Below are 23435 nucleotides of genomic sequence, written 5' to 3' on the forward strand. Positions count from 1 at the left end.
TAAGGGGTTAAAATCAGTTTTAATAAATAATTAGTACTTATAAACACACACAAGTGTAACACGGCGATGTAGATACGTCTGCAGAGTCGCGGGTGGATCAGCTGGTTGTAGATTAGAGGTCAGTAGAGAGGTGTGGTGTGGGTCATCCGGGGAAATACGCTGAAGGTGCTGACTGCAGGGCAGGCTTCACTCCACCCATGTTCGCTGAGGGCTTAGTGACGTCTGCAGGCAGACATACAATCACTTAAACCACACGTGTCAAGCTCCGGTCCAAAACACTGCAGACCTCAGCACGTTCTCATTAACCACTCCTGGAGCAGCTCATCACTTAATTACCAGGCTTCTCTCTTCAGCACTTTAGCCCAGAAGGTCCCCGGTTTGACACGCCTGACTTGCCTAACAAAACCTCGTAACTTTACAGAAGAAGGAAAAAAAAAACTACTTTTACTTTTAATTCTAAGGCAACAGAACCAGATATTTTGGTCCGTTCATCATGAAATTTATGCATAATGTAAAGGACAACAGGTATTTTCAAATGTCAAAAACTGAAAAACAACAAAAAAGGAGATACGAGGTTTTGCTCAGACAGCAGTGATATGTTCACTCAAACAGTGTGTCCCAATTCAGGGGCTGCGTCCTTCTGCATTTGAAGGCCGATATAAAATAAATGTTGATGTTCTGGATGTCAGTGTGTTTGTTGACCCATCTCCAAGCGTCTCCTCGAGGAAGCCCAGTATTATATGTAGTTAAAAAGCAGCTCCTGGTTTGACCAATCAGAGCTCAGTAAATTGAGCTCATGATGTCATTGATGATATTAACGAGTCTCTGTGGCGGCTGTGAAGGTGTCCAGGAAAAATATGGACCCGAGAAATTCTTGTTACTGTTTATAGTTTTGCTGTTTATCTGAATTATGAATACGACTTTATTCTAATGTATATTGTGATGAACTCACTGCTGAGGTCACCTGTTCAAACATTTGCTTAGACGCCTAAAACTTTCCCACAGTGCTGTATGTATATAGCCAATGATACAGATGTTAATTCTCATCAGTAGCTGGCGCTGAAGCATCTCCAGCACTAATAAATAAAAAAAAAATAAACGACTAAAATCAAAATTTCTGTCTCCATCTTTAAAGAACTCTAAAAGAGCGGCGTTTCATGGCGCAGCTGTAAGAGCGGAACAGCGGTGCTGTGAGGGTAACAGGAAATCCGCCGTAGAACAGACCGTCTCACAACTGCAAAGAACCCTCATTTTTCCTTCAGCTGGTTTTTCTGCCCATGATTCCAGATGATGATGGTTGGTTTTATGAAGCAAAAAACAAGTCACAATTCATTTGTACACAACCATTAGAAGGCAGTTACAGCACCTTTCATACACTGCCGTCATTCAGAGTGCTTTACAAATAGTTAAAAAAGCAAACAGAGAAAATCATTAAAATAAAAATCTAATTAGGATGCTTAAGTAATCAAATTTAACGTTAAATTAGGATTTTAAAAGCACCTTTACAGAGGAAAAGGGCCTAGAAACACTAACAGTGTTTTAAACTGCTGAAAGCTGCTCGTTTTCATGCTGGTTTCAAGTGTCCAGTGTCAGCTTTTCTAACGCTCTCGGTCAACTGGACCCAATTAAGAGCAGCATAGTATCTAAACGCTGCTTCTCCATGTTTAGTCTTTAGTCTAAAATTGGTCATGTAAAAATGAATTGGTGCCGTTTTTGGAACATAAAAGTCACAACATGAGTAGATCTCAGAAAAAAAGAAAAGAAAAATGTAGGATATGAGCCCCTTTAACTGTGCATCAACTCCCAAATGTGGCCTATAAAGATGGAACCATCTACACTCGTATAAACTCTGGCTAAAACACCTCCCTAAGCGATCAGATTTAAATCTGTTTTAAATGCGTCTCAGTGCTTTTTTTTTTTTGGAGAATCTTTATCTGAAGATATTCCTTATGCGAGATACACGAAACAGTCAGATGCAAAGAGGGTCAAAGAACAAGAAGCCGCCACAGTTGACGAAATGTTTGCGTATCCACTTATTTACCTTTGTTTAAATGCATGCTGGGTACGAGACCGCGCAGGGGAATGCTGTCGTCTCGCCTCTCAAAGTATTTTGAGTCCAACCCGAGGGGCTCGCCGCTAACAGAAAGAACACACAATAAAGAAGCGGTAATTTAGATTTTAGATTTAGGACCATTTTTCACAACTGTTCCTGCACACTGTGGAGCTAGACCTCCGCATTTAACCCGTCCGTGCAGTGAAACACCCACAGACATGCACACTAGTGAACACACACACTAGGGGGCAGTGAGCACACTTGGCCGGAGTGGTGGGCAGCCCTATCCATGGTACCCGGGGAGCAGTTGGGGGTTAGGTGTCTTGCTCAAGGGCACTTCAGTCATGGACTGTCAGCCGGGGGGATCGAACCGGCAACCTTCCGGTCACAGGGCTCGTTCCCTGACCTCCAGCCCACGACTGCCCTCCCTTCTGTCACAGCTGCCGACTGAAAAGCTGCTCAGTGGTGACGACAGTTTGGGAATTTAGTGTCGTCTCGTCTTCAGAGTCGGACCAAATCGGCTGTCGGTCAGATGTGATCTTAACAGTGTCCGTTTTCTGTTTGTGGTGAAGTAAGAAGTAAAAACGTTCAGACGGCTCGAGCGTCTCCTACAGATGTCAGAGTCGTTGCTTAGCAACGGCGTCTCAGCGGAGTGACAGTGTTTGTGAAAAACCTGTGATGTTACGGTGAAAAATCTGCTCAATTAGAAAACTGCTCAACCAATCAGCTCGCGTGGCCCGAACCAACTGTTGTGTATAAACTTTTATTCTGCATATAAACTGTAGAATTCAGGCTGCACCATAATCCAAGATGCATTTCCATTTTTTTTAGCCACAACCCTGTGGTGGGGTAAAGTCGTATGTACAAGTCTGTGTTTTAGGATGTAATTGTGGCCAAATTTGATGTTTTGTTAACTGAAAGTAACTTTAGTTAACACATTTAAACTGTGCATTATTCCGCACGGTTTATTTGCAGTTCAACATATTGAGAAAAAAAAAAATACATAAAATATAAAATGTCCCAATAATTTTTGCGCAGGTCACATTTTATTTATATTATTATTAAATTAAAAATATGGTGGGTGGTGGGTCACTCATCACCGCAGTAACACTGACGTGGTGGTGGTGTGTTAGTGTGTGTGGCGCTGGTCTGAGTGGATCAGACACAGCAGTGCTGCTGGAGTTTTTAAACACCTCAGTTATATTATTATATTATTATTATATTAAAAATATTTTGTTTTTGTTTCTCCTGTGTGTTAAATTCAGCAAATAAACAGGTGCATTAAAATGTGCAGAACATCTGTGGAGGATGTGTTTTTACATATTTACACTTAAAACATCAACAAATTGCATTCAACTATATTTCCAGCTAATTTTACAAAAAAAAAAAGCCCTTCAACATTTCTGACGGTTATAATTGTGTCAAAAAAGACTCAAACAATGCTTTAAATGGAATAAATGTAACACATATGAAGATCCTTAAACTTTTAATAAAGTTTAAACTAATATAATTTATATAAAATGCCCCATAATTCCAGTGAGAGCTGCCCTTTATAAATTATTTTCTACCCTGGATAGCGAAGTGTACTGATTTTATCATTGCTTCCACTGTAAATGATTTCGGTAGTCTATTTCCAGTCATACAAGACCTGGCTCCTGCCTCTTTGAACAGGGAGAGACATATACACTTGAAACTGTAGAGAAAAACGGTGGATGTATGTAACACTGCCCTAAAATAGGCAGCAATGCACTGAAACAGGCTGATATCCAATATTTTGCACATATTCTCCCATGCAAATACATATACCTTTGTAAAATGCAGACAATAGGATAATATGTACTTGAATTCGCATCACAAAGAACAATACCACTGTAAACTTTACAGGAGAAGGGAAATGCCTACTTTACTTTTAATGTAAGTCAATGGAACCAGAGTTTTTCTCAAGTGATTCTAGGTCATTTCTTTTGGCCCACTGATCATGAAATTTACACAGAATGTGAAGGACAACAGGAACTTTGAAATTATGCTAAAAACTTAAAATACAACAAAAATGAACACGCAAGGTTTTCTTCCAACAACAGCGAAATGCATTATTTTTTATCATAATATAGTTGCAGGAATAAACTGCAGATATTTTAGCTCAGTAACAAAGAGTCACCTAAACGTTCTAATGTTCCAGACTACAACAAACACATCATCGAACAGATCATTCAAGTCTAAGCACCTGTCTGATGCTCACTGTTTTTAAGTAAATACTTCAGCTGATACCAGGAAACTGATCTCCCTGAGCATCCCTACAAACAGGGACCCATTTCAGTCGCAAACCCACGTCTGCAAGTTTTCGAGCACTCACGTTACACAACTATGACAAACATGAGGTTCAGCAGGGTGGAGGCGAAGCTGCTGAGAAGAAGAAGCGGAACTGGAAGCATGACTCACTTCTCTTTACTGGAGGACTGTTGCTGTGCTGCGAGACCTCCGGTCCCCACCTCCACAGGAGGCATGTTGGGTTTGCCACTAATTGGATTAAACTGGACCTGTCAGTCAAAAAAATATATATAAATCACAACCTGCTGTAGCAACACAGTGCTTTCTATTATTTTACATTCACACACATACATACACGTTTACATGCATCCTAGTAATCCATTAATAATCTGACTAATGGCTCAAACGGAATAGAATACGTCCATGTAAACATCTCAATCGGAATAGTCTAGACCGATTGAGGCCATTCGGAATAATCGTGTAAATAATCTATTAAATAGAAGAATGATATCTCTGTAAATGCCTGTATCTGATTACATTCCCTATCTGAAAGTTATTTTAAAGCAATTAAAAACACAATCACTGCACACTGCTGCTCATCTCACTCTGACTGGACTCACGTGATGTGTGCTGTCATGGTAACGTCTACTCTACCTGCTTCTCTACGCATGAATGCCATTTTGGACCGGATTACTTGTAGTGAGCATGTAAACTAAAATTTTCCATCAGATTGTTGAGTAGAGTGAGCATAAAGGCCTCAGTTTGAATCTGTAATCAGAATGTATTTAATCAGACTGGCAAAAATCTTTGCATGTAAACACAGTCGATTATACAACAGTGAGACAATCAAGCTCTTGCTGCCAACTGCATGCAAACTTCTCGGCGATGAGAGGATGTGTAATAGGTTTATGAGAACAGATAAAGAGATAGAAAGTTTGAAAGCCTGCCTTTGTTCCTGCGCTCTGATTGTGCAGAGTCAGGACAGAGCGGGGTCCTGTGTTCAGACTCGACAGAGGGAAGGAGTGCTTGGAGTTTAAGGTGGAAGTTACGGGGTACGGCTGGCCCAAGGAGGGGAAACTTTTACTATCAAGCTAGAAAAGAGCAGAGAACATCATAACAGCCAAACACATTCAGACACATGACTTCAGCTAAAGTGGTGTCAACTACAATGAATAATCTGTTGCCACAAACGAATACTGTAACAAATCTGTCCTGAAACTGGACTCTCTCACACAGTTGCATACAGTCAAATCCGTAAAGTGAGCGCATGCAAATTTCACCGACAGTTTTATTATTCATCAGTTCCATTTAAATGTCTGGATTATGTAGTTTGGCCAGTAGGGAGAGCAATGCACTCGCTGCTCAACCTCAAACTACGAGCCAATAGCTGCGATCCAAAGTCTGAGTTGCAGCCGAGGTAGGGCAGGTCCTCAGTAGGACTGTCCTATGAAGACTCCTCCTTAGTAGCCCATTGGTCACCCAAATGGAGTGGTCCTAACCGACTGTGTGGTGACGTTGCCAGAGCGATGCCCGGTGCATTGTGTTTGTTGCCTTTTCATTTCTTCATGAAAATGGAGATGTTCTTATGTAGTACGATAAACGACATATATACACACAAATACTTCTAAACAAAATACGACACAGACAATACGCGATAAATGGACGGATAATTTAAACAATCAGTCGATTTACACTTTGTAAGGTAACAAAGAAGTTTTGTTTTCCATCATTTCCGTGGTGCTGTTTTTCCCTTCCTTCGCATCGTTTGTGCGCATAGAACTGTGGGTCACCAAAGGTCTGGAAGGAAAAATCTGACGTGGCCTTGAAAATCACTCCGAACGTAGGCTGCATTTCTAGGTTGTATACGAAGGTTGCTTCACTTTGGAACGCCCTGCTATACCATATATATATATATACACCATATGCTATACCAACGTGGCTAATGGCTCCCTCCAGAAACATCTGCATGAATTAGGATGTGCCTTATATACGTTTAATGCAAATGAGATGCTGGCAGGCTGACACTGGATTTCACGCACTGAAACTGATTCATTGTTTGTGCTCAATTGTCCTTCTAGTTTCCAGGTCAAACTAAAGTTTCGTGAATCAGACGTAGAGCAGCTCGTACATCATAAAAGGTGCTCAAATCTGCGCAGCTTTGATAAGGGCCAGTGTGTATTTAAGAGTTTCATTCCAAACTGCTGTATATCCAAAACGGGTAAGGATATAATGAGCTTTTGGAAAAAATAACAGCTGACGTATAACGGATGAACTGTTTCACTTCTCTAATAAAAGTGATACCAATAAAAATATAGAGCTTTGGCTTCAAAGTGCATTCTGTAACAAAACTAGGGATGTGTGCAGGTACACACATAAAGGTTCTCTTTTCAACAGCTTTTTGGCTATTCAGTATTAATAGAGCCCGAGCTGTTATTGCCTGCTTTTAGATTCTCATCTTAAGGACAGTGTTTTAATTAAAGATAGCTTATTTTAAAGTTAGTGGTATAATGGCTGATACTTAAGGTTTCAACATTAGTACTTTCAAAGTGATTTCATGCCATCTCTACCACTCATCATCAAGATTTTAAAATCACTGATGAATCTTTTCCGGGTTTGTTAAACAATAGAGGGCGCTCTTGATCAAGGCTAAAATTAACAGGTTCCCATGGAGCTTTTGTGAAAAATCTTAATTTTTATATATATATATATATATATAAAAAAAAAAAAAAAAAATGCACTCATTTTCTGAAAACAGCACAGCATAAATATTTCAACGCTGCTGGTAAAAAAATTTTCAGTGCTTTTCCAATGAGCTGATCAGTTAACCAAGCAATCAGCGCTTAGCAGCAGTAATTCAAGTGTCCCGGTGCCCAAAACCTGTTGGCTGGAGAACAAAAGAAAGATACTGGTACGTTTTCTTTGATTTTGAAGTGGATGCATTCTTTACTACCCAAAATTGAAGGAATTTATGTCCCTTCATCACCATTCACTGAGAACAAGCTCAAAGGCGCCATCTAGTGTTTGCTTTTTTTTTTTGGATGTAATGGGGGAAATAAGAAGAGGTCAGGCTGAGCAGCCCCCTTAAACTGGTTCTATGACATCACTACTACTACTACTACTAAAATCTTTATTTATTTTGCACTTTTCATTTTAGTGTTACAAAAAGCAGCATACTTTAGACAGGAATATACACCGATCAGGTGCAGATCACCGATCTGACCACCTCCTTGTTTCTACACTCATTGTTCATCTTATCAGCTCCACTTACTGTATAGCTGCACTCTGTAGTTCTACAGTTACAGACTGTAGTCCATCTGTTTCTCTGATACTCTGTTACCCTGTTCTTCAGTGGTCAGGACCCCCATGGACCCTCACAGAGCAGGTACTATTTGGGAGGTGGGTCATTCTCAGCACTGCAGTGACACTGACGTGGTGGTGGTGTGTTAATGTGCGTAGCACTGGTCTGAGTGGATCAGACACAGCAGTGCTGCTGGGGTTTTTAAACACCTCAGTGTCGCTGCTGGACTGAGAACAGTCCACCAACCAAAAATATCCAGACAACAGCTTCCTGTGGGCACTGATGAAGGACTAGAGGATGACCAACACAAACTGTGCAGCAGCAGATGAGCTGTCGTCTCTGACTTTACATCTACGAGGTGGACCGACAAGGTAGGAGTGTCTAATAGAGTGGACAGTGAGTGGACACAGTGTTTAACAACTCCAGCAGCACTGCTGTGTCTGATCCACTCATTCCAGCACAACACACACTAACACACCACCACATCAGTGTTACCGCAGTGCTGAGGATGATCCACCACCCAAATAGTACCTGCTCTGTGAGGGTCCATGGGGGTCCTGACCACTGAAGAACAGGGTAACAGAGTATCAGAGAAACAGATGGACTACAGTCTGTAACTGTAGAACTACAGAGCGCAGCTATACAGTAAGTGGAGCTGATAAAGTGGACAGTGAGTGTAGAAACGAGGAGGTGGTCATGATGTTACGCCTGATCTGTGTAAAGTAAAACACTGAAAAGGTAAAGTCGAGCTGAAAACAACACAATTACAAAGAACAGGCAAAAAATGAGCCACGATACACCAGGAACACCAGAACCTAAACAAATACATTTTAAATCAGAATTTTAAAACACTTCTCTACTGATGTGTCACATGCCATCAGACCTCACATCTGTAAGTAAGCGAGTTCAACGGTTACCATATTGTGAGTTCCCAGCCTCAACCCTGCAGCGGCCTGCGGCGTCTCAAACATGCCTACTGCCTCCTGCTTCCTGGACAACTGGTTCTCATTCAGCTGCTTATTCAGCCACGTTATCACTGAGGAATGCAAACCAACAGTCCAGTCAACAGCGGAACGAGGTGCATTGAGGTCAGCTGCACCCACCAAACCAATAAACCGTTATAAATGCAGGTACATCCAATATATTAAGCACAGGTGCCAAATCGACATGAGATACTAATAAATATTAGTATTAGCTTATAGACCCTCCCCGATACCATGACTTCCCATCCATGCTGACTTTAATGTACACTTTATATCCGAGAAACTTAACAAGGCACCTGATAAGTATCTTTGTGGATCTTGCATTTCATCTCCCCAGCAAACACACAAAATAAATAAACAGGTACGTACCATTTTCATTAGTTTTCAACACCTCCCTGCTCTCATCCAATTTTTGAACTGTGGCTTCCAGCTGCTCCTTTAGTTTTGACACCTAACGAACAGGAAGAAAAATATTCATCATACACAAATAGACAAATTTTAGAACCTTTATTGGTTTTCAGACTGTGGGTCAAGCAGATCGTGAGGAAGCTGCATCAATGTACATATTTTTTTCTCAAAAGCAGAATTACATGAAGAGCATTTTAGATCTAAAATGGTAAAATGTCTCTGTACCACTGCTGCTCTCAAGGCCACCTCTGTGGCCTGTGACAGCCACAGGCAGCAGGCAGGGTGAAACACACCAAGTGCATTTATCGAGTGTCGATATCAAGTACAAGGGTACGAATGTGCGGCAGCCGCTCTTAGAACGAGTATGTCCTTTTCGGTTTGCTGCAAGCCACCTACCACTAGAAATAAAGCACAAAATACTCAATATGTACGTCACATGCTTGCTTTAGCCTTAAAACAGTGGCTGTGTTTACATCTAAAGATTTTTGCCAATTCGATTGAGCACACTCTGATTACAGATTAAGACTGAGGTGTTTATGCTCACTCACCTCAACAATCTGATAGTCTTTTAGTTTACATGCTCACTAGAAGTAATCCGGTCCAAAATGACGCGCATGCGTGGAGAACGACTTAGTGTAGACGTTACCATGACAGCAAACAACACGTGAGTCCAGTCAGAGTGAGATGAGCAGCAGTGAGCAGCGATTGTGTTTTTAACTGCTTTAAAATGACGTCAGACTCAGGAAAACGTCCCTCACATGTCCTTATTAAAGAAGGCCGAGAGGAAGACGTCGTGCTCTGAGACACATAAGCTGGACGTCCGTCCCACCGCCGTCTTTTAAAGATCAGAGCATGAACTTCGTCTCCTCTGCAGACCAGTTTCTGCTCCGCCGTGTTGAACGGTATAAACTCTCACTGTGACGCGACGCTCATGCAGAACGGACTGAAACTTTCCGATAGGGAATGTAATGGGATACAGGCGTTTACACGGATATTATTCTTATATTTAACGGATTATTTACAGGATTACCCACCTCGATCAATCAAAGGAGAAGCTGTATTCCGAATGGCCTAAATCGGACTTGACTATTCCGATTGAGGTGTTTACATGTAGGCATATTCTACTCCATTCGAGCCATTAGTCGGACTGTTATGGGATTATTAGGCTGCATGTAAACGTAGCTAATGTTAAACAAACTCAGGTCAATCTAGCTCAGATCGGAACAATGTTAATACTAAATATTAAAAAACTAATTAAATGTATTAATGTGTCCATCATATGAGTAAGAGCTGGATTAATCACATCTAAACACAGAACGATTCAGTGTTGTCATCATTTTTATTATTTTTCTATTTCACAATCTCACCAATGTAGGCCTACGCATGTTTCACTCTTTTCGAATGGTTTGCTCTTGTTTTTGTTTATCGAAAAAACAATAATGTGAAGAATGGTTAAAAAAAACGTACAGAAAGCTGCTCTAACTTTCATTCACAGAACGTTTGGTGGGTCACGAAACAAACACTGCCTCTGAATGTGGGTCCTGTTGTGAAGCAGTTTGGGAAGCCCTGTTCTGTCCTGTGTGCACTGTGCAGGCCTGTGTTGGTGGGCTGGTTACCTCTTCCTCTTTGAGTCGCAGTTTCTGCTGCGTTTCCTGCAGCTCCCTCTGTTCTCTCTGTAGCCGCTCCGTCGTCTCCTGCAGGATCTTTTCCTGAGACACCGTCACCGTGTTCTTCACCTTTATCTTCCCTACCAGCGCTTTCAGATCACCCTGCAGCTTCTTAATGATGCCATTCGCCTGAGAGAGGAAATAACATCTGGTATTAACTGTCAGTTTACCACATTCAACTCTAAAAGGTATAATTAGACATTTTCAGCAAGAACTACACAATCTAAAGGCTCGTTATTAGTTTGCAACTAGTGAAATGTCACATCAGAAGATTTTTTCAGATCACATTACTTGTAGTGAGCATGTAAATGAAGATCTGTCAGATTGTTGAGTAGAGAGAGCATAAACACCTCAGTCTTAACCTATAATTGGAATGTATTTAATCAGATTGGCAAAAATCTTTACATGTAAACACAGACAATGTAGCGTTGAGATTTATCCAACTCATGCAGCTACTACTATATATATATATATATATATATATATATATATATATATATATATATATATATATATATATATATATATATATATATATATATATATATATATATATATATAGAGAGAGAGAGAGAGAGAGAGAGAGAGAGAGAGAGAGAGAGAATACACACACACACACACACACACACACACACACACACACACACACACACACATATATATATAGTAAAAATGAATCTATTGCAAGCATTTCAACTTAAGAAAACACAGTATGAATGCTTCCCTTAGTAAAAAAAAAAAAAAAACAAAAACAAAAAAAAAAAATTTTTTTTTAATATTTCCACAAACCTTGATTAGCTCCTCAGACAAAGATTTCACAGTGGCCTCCAATTTCCCAATCTGAAGCTGTTTACTTTCAGAAGTTTCTTCAACTGAATTCTGTTTTGGGGGAGGAAATATATAAAGTGAATAGCAGGAAAATTTCAAAGTGGTGAAAACGTTCCATCCTCACTGAATGAAGCAGCACCTTCTGCTGCTGCGTGGCCTCGAGAACCTCCTTGGTTCGGAGCACGAGCTGGTCTTTGTCTTTGATTTCCTGCTCCAGCACAGCCACGCGAGTCTGCAGCTGGTTAATCAGACGCTCTTTATCGTGGCACTCGGAGTCGAGAGTGCCGTTTTCTCTTCGGAGGGAGATGACCTGCTGCTTCGCCCTCTGCGACTCCTACACAAACATATGCAATATAGCACAATATTCAATAAAATAGGACCCTTATGCAGCATCTACATCCTGTAAAATACGATATAATCTTAAAAAGTACAGCAGTTTAACAAAAATAGTTTCTAAAAGACTAAAAATAAAAGAATTCCAGATTCCTGCTCCAAACAAACACATTCTGCTTTTAACAACAGTTAAATAGCAACACCTTGAAGCAGTCAAATACACCGGTCAGGCGTAACACTCTGACCACCTCCTTGTTTCTGTGCACACTGTCCACTTTATCAGCTCCACTTACTGTATAGCTGCACTCTGTAGTTCTACAGTTACAGACTGTAGTCCATCTGTTTCTCTGATACTCTGTTACCCTGTTCTTCAGTGGTCAGGACCCCCATGGACCCTCACAGAGCAGGTACTATTTGTGTGGTGGGTCATTCTCAGCACTGCAGTAACACTGACATGGTGGTGGTGTGATAGTGTGCGTTGTGCTGGTCTGAGTGGATCAGACACAGCAGTGCTGCTGGAGTTTTTAAACACCTCAGTGTCGCTGCTGGACTGAGAATAGACCACCAACCAAAAATATCCAGCCAACAGCGTCCTGTGGGCAGCGTCCTGTGGGCAGCGTCCTGTGGGCAGCGTCCTGTGACCACTGATGAAGGACTAGAGGATGACCAACACAAACTGTGCAGCAGCAGATGAGCTGTCGTCTCTGACTTTACACCTAAAAGGTGGACTGACAAGGTAGGAGTGTCTAATAGAGTGGACAGTGAGTGGACACAGTGTTTAACAACTCCAGCAGCACTGCTGTGTCTGATCCACTCAGACCAGCACAACACACACTAACATACCACCACCACGTCAGTGTTACTGCAGTGCTGAGAATGACCCACCACCCAAATAGTACCTACTCTGTAAGGGTCCATGGGGGTCCTGACCACGGTCATAATCTTATGCCTGACCGGTGTATGTGAATATTTTTCATATCTTCACTACCTGCATTATCAATAACGCTGAATTTAGTAATCTAGGACAGACTCCATGTCATTATATGTCTATCCTGTAACCATGAAACCAGCTTCCCTTTAAATTTCATGACGAATGGGCCTAGAATGGCCAAATAAATACTAATGATCTAATTGCGGTAATTACCCACATGGTCACATACATCTGATTGGATAAGACAAACAAACAAACAAACAAACAAGTCAGAGCAGACACTCAGCCCAGCTCACCTCCTCCAGACCGAGCACTTTGGCTTTCAGGTCTCTGATGGTGGAGTCACTTTTGTATTTCTTCTCCGTGAGCTCCCTGTTGGAGGTCTCCAGTTCAGAGAGCCTGACCTGGAGCTGCTGGGTGCTCCTCTGGTGGGCTGCCTCCAGCTCCCGCCGCAGCTGGTCGTTCTGCTGCTGCAGCTTGGTCTGAATCTGCACACGTCATACGGGTACACAGAGAAATGATCACACAGTTACACAGTATGGACCATAATAATACTAATACTACTATTACAATAAAATAATAATAATAATAATAATAACAATATTAATTCAATTCTATGTATTTATATTGTATAGTAATATCTTTTTCCCAGTTTAGTGAAAAAATCTGGCGTTTTTTTTTTTTTTTTTTTTTTAAACAAAAAAGGTAAATTAATGACATGCAGTTGGTTCTAGCCCTGGAGTCGAGGAGTAAAAGTTCCACTCTGGTTCCCGTCTACAGCCTTTTTCGGCTGTATAATTTCGACTGCTTCATTTTCTGTGCATCCCTAATCAGAACACATAAAGACTAAACTGCATTTGTAAATGTCTCGGTAGACCGTTATCTGACTGTAGCCCAAGTTTAAAAATTTGCTAATTTTTCCAATAAGAACACACTAACAATTATTTAAGTTTGTACTAATGTAAACGTCTTAATAATATAGATTTATTAACATTAAACACTTTATTTAGTATACTAAGCAATTTATCATCCAGTTGCACTAAAAGGCTTTCAGCTGCAGATCACTGTAGGCATTATATCAGACCGACTAGCATTAGTCTTGTCCAAGATTAAAAACCATGTTGTAGTTGTTTGTTACCTCAAGAGCTTTTTCTCGCTCTGCTGTGAGATCCTGCGTGTGTCTGCTGGACAGAGAGGTCGTCTGTGAGGTCCACTCTGACCGCAGTTTGTCCAGCTCCCGGCTCTTTTCAGACAACGTCTAGAAGAAAACAGAACTTAGTCTCATTTTTAGGTTCCGTCTCTGTACTGCATTAAGTGTATAAGTTCACATACCTGCTGTGCGTAGCTCAGCTGCCTGGACAGATCCTCCTCTGTTGTCCTCAGTCTCTGCTGTAGTTGCTCCTTTTCTTGCTGTGGAAACGAAAGCATTCATTTTTTGTTAAATTGGGTTTTCTCAGTTTAGTTCTAGCCAGTTTCCAGCGTAGCAGCTTCATCGCCCGGCATCCTGAGTCTCTATCACTCTGACATTAGAAGATACAGACGTTTTCCTAAACATTTTAAGAAAGTCCTGGTCTGGGAAGTTAATGAAATTCCAGACTTTACAGAAGGGCCAGGACAGTAGTCTCTTATTCTTATTTAACTATCCCATCACTTAGCTGAGAGTGGGGCTGTCACTATTTAATAATTTAGGGGAGATAATTTGCCAATTATTGTTACTTACTCGAGATATCAGATTTGTAAGAAGGTCAAACATTAAAAAATAGGCTTAACTGAACAATAACAGGCCTTCTGAAGATTAAGTATGTGAGGTGCCTAGAGATTCCCACCCCCAGCTTTGTTTCTGTTGTAGTATTAAATTTTGTAGTAGTATATGAATATCCATCCATCCATCCATCCTATAAGCCGCTTCTCCCTCAGGGTCGCGGTGGGGGGGGTGCCTATCCCAGCGGTCATCGGGCGGAAGGCAGGATACACCCTGGACAGGTCGCCAGTCCATCACAGGGCAGGCAGACAGACACAGACACTCACTCACACACTCACTCACACCCAGGGGCAATGCAGCATGTCCAATTGGCCTGACTGCATGTCTTTGGACTGTGGGAGGAAACCGGAGAACCTGGAGGAACCCACGCAGACACGGGGAGAACATGCAAACTCCAGTATATGAATATATAAAAAGAAATCACACAGCTAGGGGTGGGAATCTCTAGGCATCTCTCAATTCAATTAGGATTCAGACGCTGCGACTGTAAAATGATTATCTTTTTTTTCTACACAGGATTTCTTACTGAGACGCTGTATCTCGGCTCCAAAGTGTGCATCATAGCGCAAAAGCCCTGGTTCTCAACGACTGAGTACAGACGCAAATCCTTGGCAACGAAAGATGCAACAGAGTTTGTAATTCTCTTCTTTTTTCCGAGCTGGCTGGAAGATCTGACATAGCTATCTTGATGGTCCTCTGGTTGGCAGCTACTACAACCGGGCATTTTTCTTCCTCCTCCGGGGGGAAACGTGTAATATGGTTTCTCATGTTTGTCGTCTTTCTAAAATATTTTAATTTGGCGTGACACAGTTTGCAAATAGTGTGGCTCTTGTCCAGGCCCAGAAGCCAAAGTGCTTCCATACGCCAGCTTTTAATGCTGGTCAGATTTCTCGCTCATCCATGTCTGTTATGTGCCGCCACAGACTGTACGGGAGCCGCACTTCCAAGTTTTTTGCATTCCGTCAACACTGCGTTATCATTAATAAACAACACACTAACCTAGCAAACGGTAAAGCTGAGACTGACCCCTCGAGGCTCACCTGTTCAGTGTTTTTGCCAAATTAGACGCTCACATAACAAAAGCTTTAACTCATTATCTACTGTACCTTCACTGTGGCCAAACAGGCGGCCAAATACTTCTTAACTTCCACATCTGAGCCAGGGAGCAGCTTCAGAGACAGATGTGTGAGGTGTTTGAATGCGTTAGTCTCCACTACATTAAGGCTGGCAGGGCTGTGGTCTAATGCAGAGGAGGTGGAGGAAAGCTGCAGCAGAAACCTGAAACAAAACAAACCGTTAGGCCCAGTCCCATTTCACCCCTCACCCCTCCCACTGAGCCCTTTGCCCTCTGTTTTGCGCGTTTACGTCTAGTGGCAGGGTGTCCTGATTCTTGTTGAGATAGAGGGGTGGGGCAAAGTGCTGGGGCAAAGTGCTGGGGCTACATGACCCTCCGAACAGAGAGATATGAGAAAAAGGAAAAACCAGCAAGACGGAGAACAAGAGACCACACAAACCCACAAATGTGAGAATTTCTCTGTTAAGTTACGATAATAATTGTTTTATCTTTATAATAAATTATAATTATTACAGTTTAATGTGGTTTCATTGTATTTTGGTCATTTTCTTCATATCAAGCATAAAAAAAATCCTTAATAGCACCCAAATGTCTCGGTAGCTAGCTGGCTAACTTTCCCGTTCCACCTTAAATAGTCCAGCATTTCTGACGCCAGAAGCGCCAGAATGTAACCGACAAACCATTTAAGGTGGAACAGGAAAATTAGAACAAGAAGCAGGAGAATATCTGACTTCAGCTTCGTATCACCATGGACCCTCACAGGTGGTGTGTTACTGTGTGTTGGGCTGGTGCGAGTGGATCAGGCACAGCAGTGCTGCTGGAGATTTAAACACTGTGTCCACTCACTGTCCACTCTATTAGACACTCTTGCCTCGTCGGTCCACCTTGTAGATGTAAAGTCAGAGACTGCACAGTTTGTGTTGGTCGTCCTCTAGTCCTTCATCAGTGGTTACATTTTTGGTTGGTGGACTATTCTCAGTCCAGCAGTGACACTGAGGTGTTTAAAAGCTCTAGTAAGCGCTGCTGTGTCTGATCCACTCAGACCAGCACAACACACCACCACAGCCACGTCAGTGTTACTGCAGTGCTGGGAATGACCCACCACCCAAATAGTACCTGTTCTGTGAGGGTCCATGGGGGTCCTGACCACTGAAGAACAGGGTAACAGAGTATCAGAGAAACAGATGGACTACAGTCTGTAACTGTAGAACTACAGAGTGCAGCTATACAGTAAGTGGAGCTGATAAAGTGGACAGTGAGCGTAGAAACGAGGAGGTGGTCATGATGCCACGCCTGCTCGGTGTACTACTCAGTACAATAAACAATAGTACTGAAATTTATATATATTTTTATTATTCTAATTTTTCTAAGATTAGTGTATTTTTTAAATGTCCGTTAAGGGTCTGTACGGTTTTTAAAATGAGACAGAAAGCAAACATTCCACTTTTTGATGAGAAATACCTTCTTACCTTGGATGGTCTTTGTCCTGCTCAGCGATACACTGGTCCAACAGGTCTATGAACTTCTGAGGAAAAGAGGTGAAGTCTATCAACAGACCCTGCTGGACTTTCAGACTGTTGGAAAGAATCGCAGGCGTTACTGAGCTGATATGAGCTCATAATCACACAATGATCACCCTGAATAGTAATGAACACCTTCCCTTCACTTAGTGAGCAACAGGACTAGGAGTGTAAATCTCAGGCACGACACTTCAGGGAAGAAATCAAGGCTTTTTTTTAATAGCTCTCATTTTAATAACCCCCATTTCAATGTTACATTAGCCCCAAACTAACAGAAAGACTTCCCAGAAAGAGTTTAATACTACTAGTCTGCTCTGCTTAAGCATTTGAAGCTTCTACTAGACAGTTTTGCAGTCAATCCTTGAATAAAGCCCAACTCTGAATATTATTAGATTTAGTTTAATTTGACTTTTTTTTAAAAATACATAATTTGTATCTGCAAACATTTAATTTTGCTAAGTATACATGCAATTTGTCATTTTAGTGAGATCCTGCTAGTGTGGGTTTCTTTTTTAGTGATGCTCATAAATATGACGAGCACTAACAGCGCCCTCTTGTGGAGAGCGTTCAGACTGCTAAATGTGGCGTTAAAATCACCTGCAGATTATTTAATTTTTTAAATTAATTTTTATTTATTTATTTATTTTCTTACTATTATTATTATTATTCTGTTCATTCTAATTTGTGTAGTTATTTATTTTTGTATGGTAAGTGTATATTTCTTCTTAAGTGTGAAAATGGATGACTTATGTACAAGTATTTGAATGTATGCTGGTTTGCTTTTCCCTCGAAGTCATAAATAAAAAAATCATTTGGGGGAAAAAAATAAAATAAAAAAATAAAAATCACCTGCAGATTTCCAGATTATCGTTTAAACTGCTAACAAAATACTTAAGACTCCTGATCCAGGAAACACATTCTGACCAATTCATCGTTAAACTGAGCAATCGATTTTAATAAAGTAATTATAAAATCAAAATACAGACAATAATAATAGATCTAGCAGGGGGGGAGGTTAGACTTCAGATTAGGCCTCAGAACACGTATATCTCACATATATATATGCTGTCGGAAGAAAACCTTGTATCTCCATTTTTGGCATTTTTCAGTTTTTGACATAATTTGAAAGTGTCTGTTACTCTTTACATTGTTTGTACATTTTATGATGAATGGCCTAAAAGAAATGACCCAAAATGACACGGGAAAAACTCTGGTTCCATTGACTTACATTGAAAGTGTAGTAGGTTTTTTCCTTCTCCTGTAAAGTGACTATTTTGGAGATACGAGGTTTTCTTCCGACAGCAGCGATATATTATGTTGTATTGCATAACAATATTTTAATACATATGTTATACTATATATATATATATATATATATATATATATATATATAAAAACACGTTTACACTCAAACAGCAATTATGAAATGATTCTACACACATTCCTAATATCACACTACCACACCAACAAACTTGCTGTCAGCGCACCTTTGGAAATCCTCCTCCGAGATGACCAGGTTGTACAGGAAGTAGAGATCCGCATCATCGGTCAGCCTCACCACCAGATCCTGGGAAACGCAGCATGTTGAAGTTAACAGGTCACCAGCAGCAGTTTTACAGAACAGAACGTTACATTTATATTTAGGGCGTTTGACAGACGATCTTATCCAGAGCGACTTAGGTTTATTATTTTATACAGGTAGGCGAAGGCGGTGTTGGGAGTCTTGCCCAAGGACTCTTATTGGTGTAGTGTAGGGGGCTTACCCTGGTGGGGGAAATTCATTAGAATTAAAAAATGTAGTACAGACCTAAAATCTCAGCGCACATGGGTTTTGTCCTAATAATTTACAGTAAGAAGAGAACGGGAGGATGTCAAGAGTTTGGGGCCAATTTCTGTCTCTCTATCAGAAGCAGATGTCTTGCCATCTTCAGGCATCCTAACAGACATTTTACAGAACAATTTCTGAACTTCCTGACTTTTCCAGATCGGACCAAACCTGATATTAAGCAGATAAGTGTTCAGAACCTGCCATTCGTTACTGTGAGTAAGTAATAAAGTCAGTCATTCTTTTAAGATATGACCAGAATGAATGCTCCACTTCAAAGAATCAGCGATTCTTTGAAGTGGAGCATTCATTCTGGTCACATTCTCAAAAAATAAAAAAAAGTCAACAAAGACTTTTATTAACACACACACAAAAAAAAAAAAAACAAAGCAAGACGAGATCTGTTGGTTAAATGTGACTCGTCTATTATCGACGGTGTTCCCAGGTCATCTCTAACAGGTCGGTACACAGATATAAATATTCAAACTCATAATGAACAGCAAGGCACGGTCACTACAGCTTCAAAGACAGCTGGACCATCACTTCCTTCTGCTGACTCCATTAATACTCAGCACACAAAGAGAATAATTACAGATTCCTCTTTTCCAGCGAACCGTCTTTTCCAAATTCCTGCTGGGAGAGGCGGCAGATCTTTAAAGGCTAAGACAACCGGCTCAAAAGCAGCTTCATTATAATCTGTCCGCAGTACTTTAAAGCTTTGTAACGGGTGAGAAAAATTATATTTTATTGTTATTGTGATAATTTAAGTCACACCACACGTCTCTGAGCATATCAGCACTGTCAGCACTTAAAGAACATCAACTGCTTATTTCGTTATGAAGTGAGTCTTAATTAGGCCTATTTAACTGGATTTAGTGCAGTGCAGTTTATGAAACACTGAATAAAAATCATTGTAGTTGTAGGATTATTACTATCATTATTATTAGTAGTAGTAGTAGTAGTAGCATTAATAGCAGCAGTAGTATCAGTACTACATTAATAGTATCAGTAGTAGTATAAGTAGTATTAGTTGTAGAAGTAGTAGTAGTACTAGTACTATCCATATTAGTAGTATTAGTTGTAGTAGTAGTTGTAGTGGTAGTGTTATTAGCAGTAGTATTAGTGTTAGTAATAGTAGTAGTAGCAGTAGTAGTAGTACTAATAGTAGTATCAGTAGCATTAGTTTAGTATGTAGTAGTGGTATTAGTACTACCCATAGTAGTAGTAGTAGTAGTTGTAGTAGCATTGATGGTAGTAGTAGTACTAGGAGTAGTAGTAGTGTTAGTAGTATTAGAATTAGTAGTAGCAGAAGTAGTGTTAGTAGTAGTATTAGAAGTAGTAGTAGTAGTAGTAGTGTTAGTAGTTTTAGAAGTAGTATTAGTAGTAGTATTAGTAGTAATATTAGTAGTAGTAGTGTTAGTAGCAGTAGTAGTGTTAGTAGCAGTGTTAGTAGTTTGTGTTAGTAATAGTAGTAGTAGCAGTTTTAGTAGTATTAGAAGTAGTAGTAGTGTTAGTACTAGTAGTAGTGATAGTAGTAGTAGAGTTAGTAGTATTAGTAGTAGTTTTAGTAGTATTAGTAGTAGTAGTGTTAGTAGCAGTGTTAGTAGTTTGTGTTAGTAGTAGTGTTAGTAATAGTAGTAGTAGCAGTTTTAGTAGTATTAGAAGTAGTAGTAGTGTTAGTACTAGTAGTAGTAGTAGAGTTAGTAGTATTAGTAGTAGTTTTAGTAGTATTAGTAGTAGTAGTGTTATATACGGCACTTCAGGCTCTTTTTTGTCTATTCTGAGAAATTAAATCTTCAAAATGCTAAATGTTGTGATTCATATTGTGTATGAAAATATCCTTAAGTATTGGGACATTTCTGGAATGTCGCCCACTCCTACTTTGTAAAAACACAGAGGTAAAATTACAGAGTAATCTTCCAATTTACCACTTCACCCTATACCTCATGTTCTGTACTGTCTGCTTGTATTGTTTACATGTATTGTGCTGTAACTGAACTACATCTTGATGCACTGGACACAATTAACCCTGACATAAATAAACCAATCAAACCATCATCATCATCACCACCACCACGTTTTCAGGGTTAATAGCTGCACCAAGGCCAGGGAGCGCCGACAGGCTTCATAGACCTCACCTTTCTGTGGACGGGGTTGGAAGTCAGCTGCAGTTCAATACTGACTCGAATGAACGTTCGCCTAGAAAAGACCGTTAAAAGGTGAACGTTAAAACAACAAAGGCCCGCTTGGACTGAAAAGGGTGACAAATACAATAACATCCCATTAAATGACCAACGGGGCTGCTCTGCGCCGCCGGTCCTGCGGCTCGTTTTAACCGCAGCGCTGTGTTTTAATCTCATTCTCCAGGACGTTGTTAGCTTAGCTAGGCTAACGTTAGCATAGCAGCGATTAAAAAACAGACATTTGTTACCTGTCGTCACAGTCTTTGCACTTCACTTGCACCTGTAAAGTCTTGTTAAAGAGTAAATCCATCTTTTCTACTTCATAGTAAGTTAAAAAAAAAAGCTCCGAAACACTGAATTCAGGGACTCGGTTTCACAGCCAAGTCGCGAATTTCGAGTTTGGCGCTTCGCCTCCCGCTGTTGTCGGAAACGGGCCGCGTCCCAATATGTGCACTTGGGTTCTACCTAGGGTCCTTAGCTGGTGATACGGTGCACACTAGCTACAGCCACATAATACATGATGCGAGGTAAACCTTCACTCTCCGCTGTCTCTTATGTGTTCTTTGGTTTTCTTGGTGTATGTTACTTTTCTACAGAGCCCTTAAGATGACGCGGTGAGTGTTTTTAATAAGGTGTGGCCACAAATGAACATATTGATGCCACAAGTTACTATATTGAGGCCACACATTAATACATTAAACCCATGAATTAATATATTGAGATCGCAGTATGTTGAATCCACAAATAACTATATTGAGGTCACAGTTTACTATACTGAGGGCTCAAATTACTATATTGCTGCCACACATTAATATATTGAGGCCACAAATTAATATATTGAGGCCACAGTATGTTGAACCCATGGATTTCTATATTGAGATCACAGTTTACTATACTGAGGCCACAAAATACTATCTTGAGGCCATGAGTTATGAGAAACGGAACTTGCGGCCTCAATATATTAATTTGTGGCCACACCTTATTAAAAAATAATCACAAGTCAACTTAAGGGCTCCACCCACACTTTTCTATACTATTTATTCAAATGTATTTGGACGCCTGCACTAAGAGAATGAAACTGTTCTAGACCTGAATTAAACTGCAGCTTGTTTACATTAGTGGGCCGTGGAGCTGCGGAGATTTCCGGCTAATTAAAGAGTAATTCCAGCCACACGGAAGGCTGGTGAGCTGGCAGTGTTCTTACTACAACATAAGCAGTTATGGTACCACAGGACAGTTAAAGAGGAAGTCCACCCATTTTTCTGTATTTCTGAAATTCAGTCCATGAGGTGTAAACAGAGATCCAAAGGGTTTGGAGTGAAACGGTTCAGACGTCTTTACATTGGTGGTGATGGGAACCAGACGTCACCATGACTACAACACAGATACAGACACTTTATTTACCATCCAGAACCACCAGAGAACCTACACGAGTCTTCTGAGCTTATATGGAACGTTGATGATGGAAAATAGTGGAAAATCTGGAATAATAAGTTTTCTTTGGGGACTATTTTGCCGCACAGCGCCCTGCATGTCTCCCTCCACCATGAATGGATTAAAATAAATGAATTAAAACATATTTTGAGCCAAAATTTCATGTAAAAACTACGTCAGGCAGCGTACTCATTACCATTTCATGGAATGGCTTTCTGTGAGGGAACTTTATGACACAGGAAACTGTCCAGATGTCTGGTTCCTATCCAGTTGATTCGGTATGTTTCTCCAGAACGGAGCATTTCACACCAAACCACTCAACCATTTAATTCTGTTGATTTTTTTGGAAAATCATTGGATTTCCCCTTTAATGTTTAACTGTACTGTACTGGTGTACAGTGGGTTTACACTGGTCACTGTTCTTTTCTTAATGTACACCGGAGTATTTACATTACATCACCCTGTGTTAATTACCTTAACAGTAGACTACCTGGGGTTTTAGGATATACAGCAGTTTTACTTAACCGCTTAAACCCCTCGAGACCACCGGTGGGTCTAAACCGCACTCGGTCATGTTCTTCATAACGTTCATATTCCATAAGCTCCATTCAGAAGCTGGGCGTCGTGTGAGGCTGTAGCTCTTCTCTCCAGTCTAATAGACGGTGATGTCATTTTAAACCCTTATAATAAAAGAAGCTGAACTCAGTTTGTTTTTCTACTGAAAGTCGACCCGTTTTTCCCCAAATCTGGGCTCTAAACTATAAACAGACGGCGTCTCTTCAGTGATCTGCTCTGGAAACATTACTTTTATAAAATAACACAAAGAGCGTTGGAGATTTTTGGGCTTTCAGCAGTGAATTGTCAGTA

General features: G+C 40.6%; 1 protein-coding gene across 1 annotated transcript; it reads right to left on the reverse strand.

The window, feature by feature from the left end:
* sass6 (SAS-6 centriolar assembly protein) lies at nucleotides 1-21587 on the reverse strand. Its single transcript, XM_017702540.2, has 17 exons — nucleotides 21383-21587; nucleotides 21090-21150; nucleotides 18614-18693; nucleotides 17076-17180; nucleotides 15638-15809; nucleotides 14102-14179; nucleotides 13908-14027; nucleotides 13066-13257; nucleotides 11645-11839; nucleotides 11467-11556; nucleotides 10627-10806; nucleotides 8972-9053; nucleotides 8537-8655; nucleotides 5269-5412; nucleotides 4493-4590; nucleotides 2042-2136; nucleotides 1-222 (listed from the first exon to the last, which is right to left on the reverse strand). The coding sequence occupies exons 1-17, from the start codon at nucleotides 21442-21444 to the stop codon at nucleotides 143-145; spliced, it is 1953 nt and encodes a 650-aa protein (XP_017558029.1). The 5' UTR covers nucleotides 21445-21587; the 3' UTR covers nucleotides 1-142.
* Nucleotides 21588-23435: the final 1848 nt, after the last annotated feature.

This window comes from Pygocentrus nattereri, chromosome 15, assembly GCF_015220715.1.
Source record: "Pygocentrus nattereri isolate fPygNat1 chromosome 15, fPygNat1.pri, whole genome shotgun sequence".
Taxonomy (NCBI): domain Eukaryota; kingdom Metazoa; phylum Chordata; class Actinopteri; order Characiformes; family Serrasalmidae; genus Pygocentrus; species Pygocentrus nattereri.

Excerpts from the sequence above, each read along its gene's own strand:
- sass6 (XM_017702540.2), bottom strand. The coding sequence starts at position 21,444 with ATGGATTTACTCTTTAACAAGACTTTACAGGTGCAAGTGAAGTGCAAA. Across the intron at positions 21,151-21,382 it reads TGCAAAGACTGTGACGACAG|GCGAACGTTCATTCGAGTCA; the intron begins GTAACAAATGTC and ends GGTCTTTTCTAG. Across the intron at positions 9,054-10,626 it reads TGCGACTCAAAGAGGAAGAG|GTGTCAAAACTAAAGGAGCA; the intron begins GTAACCAGCCCA and ends CCTGTTCGTTAG.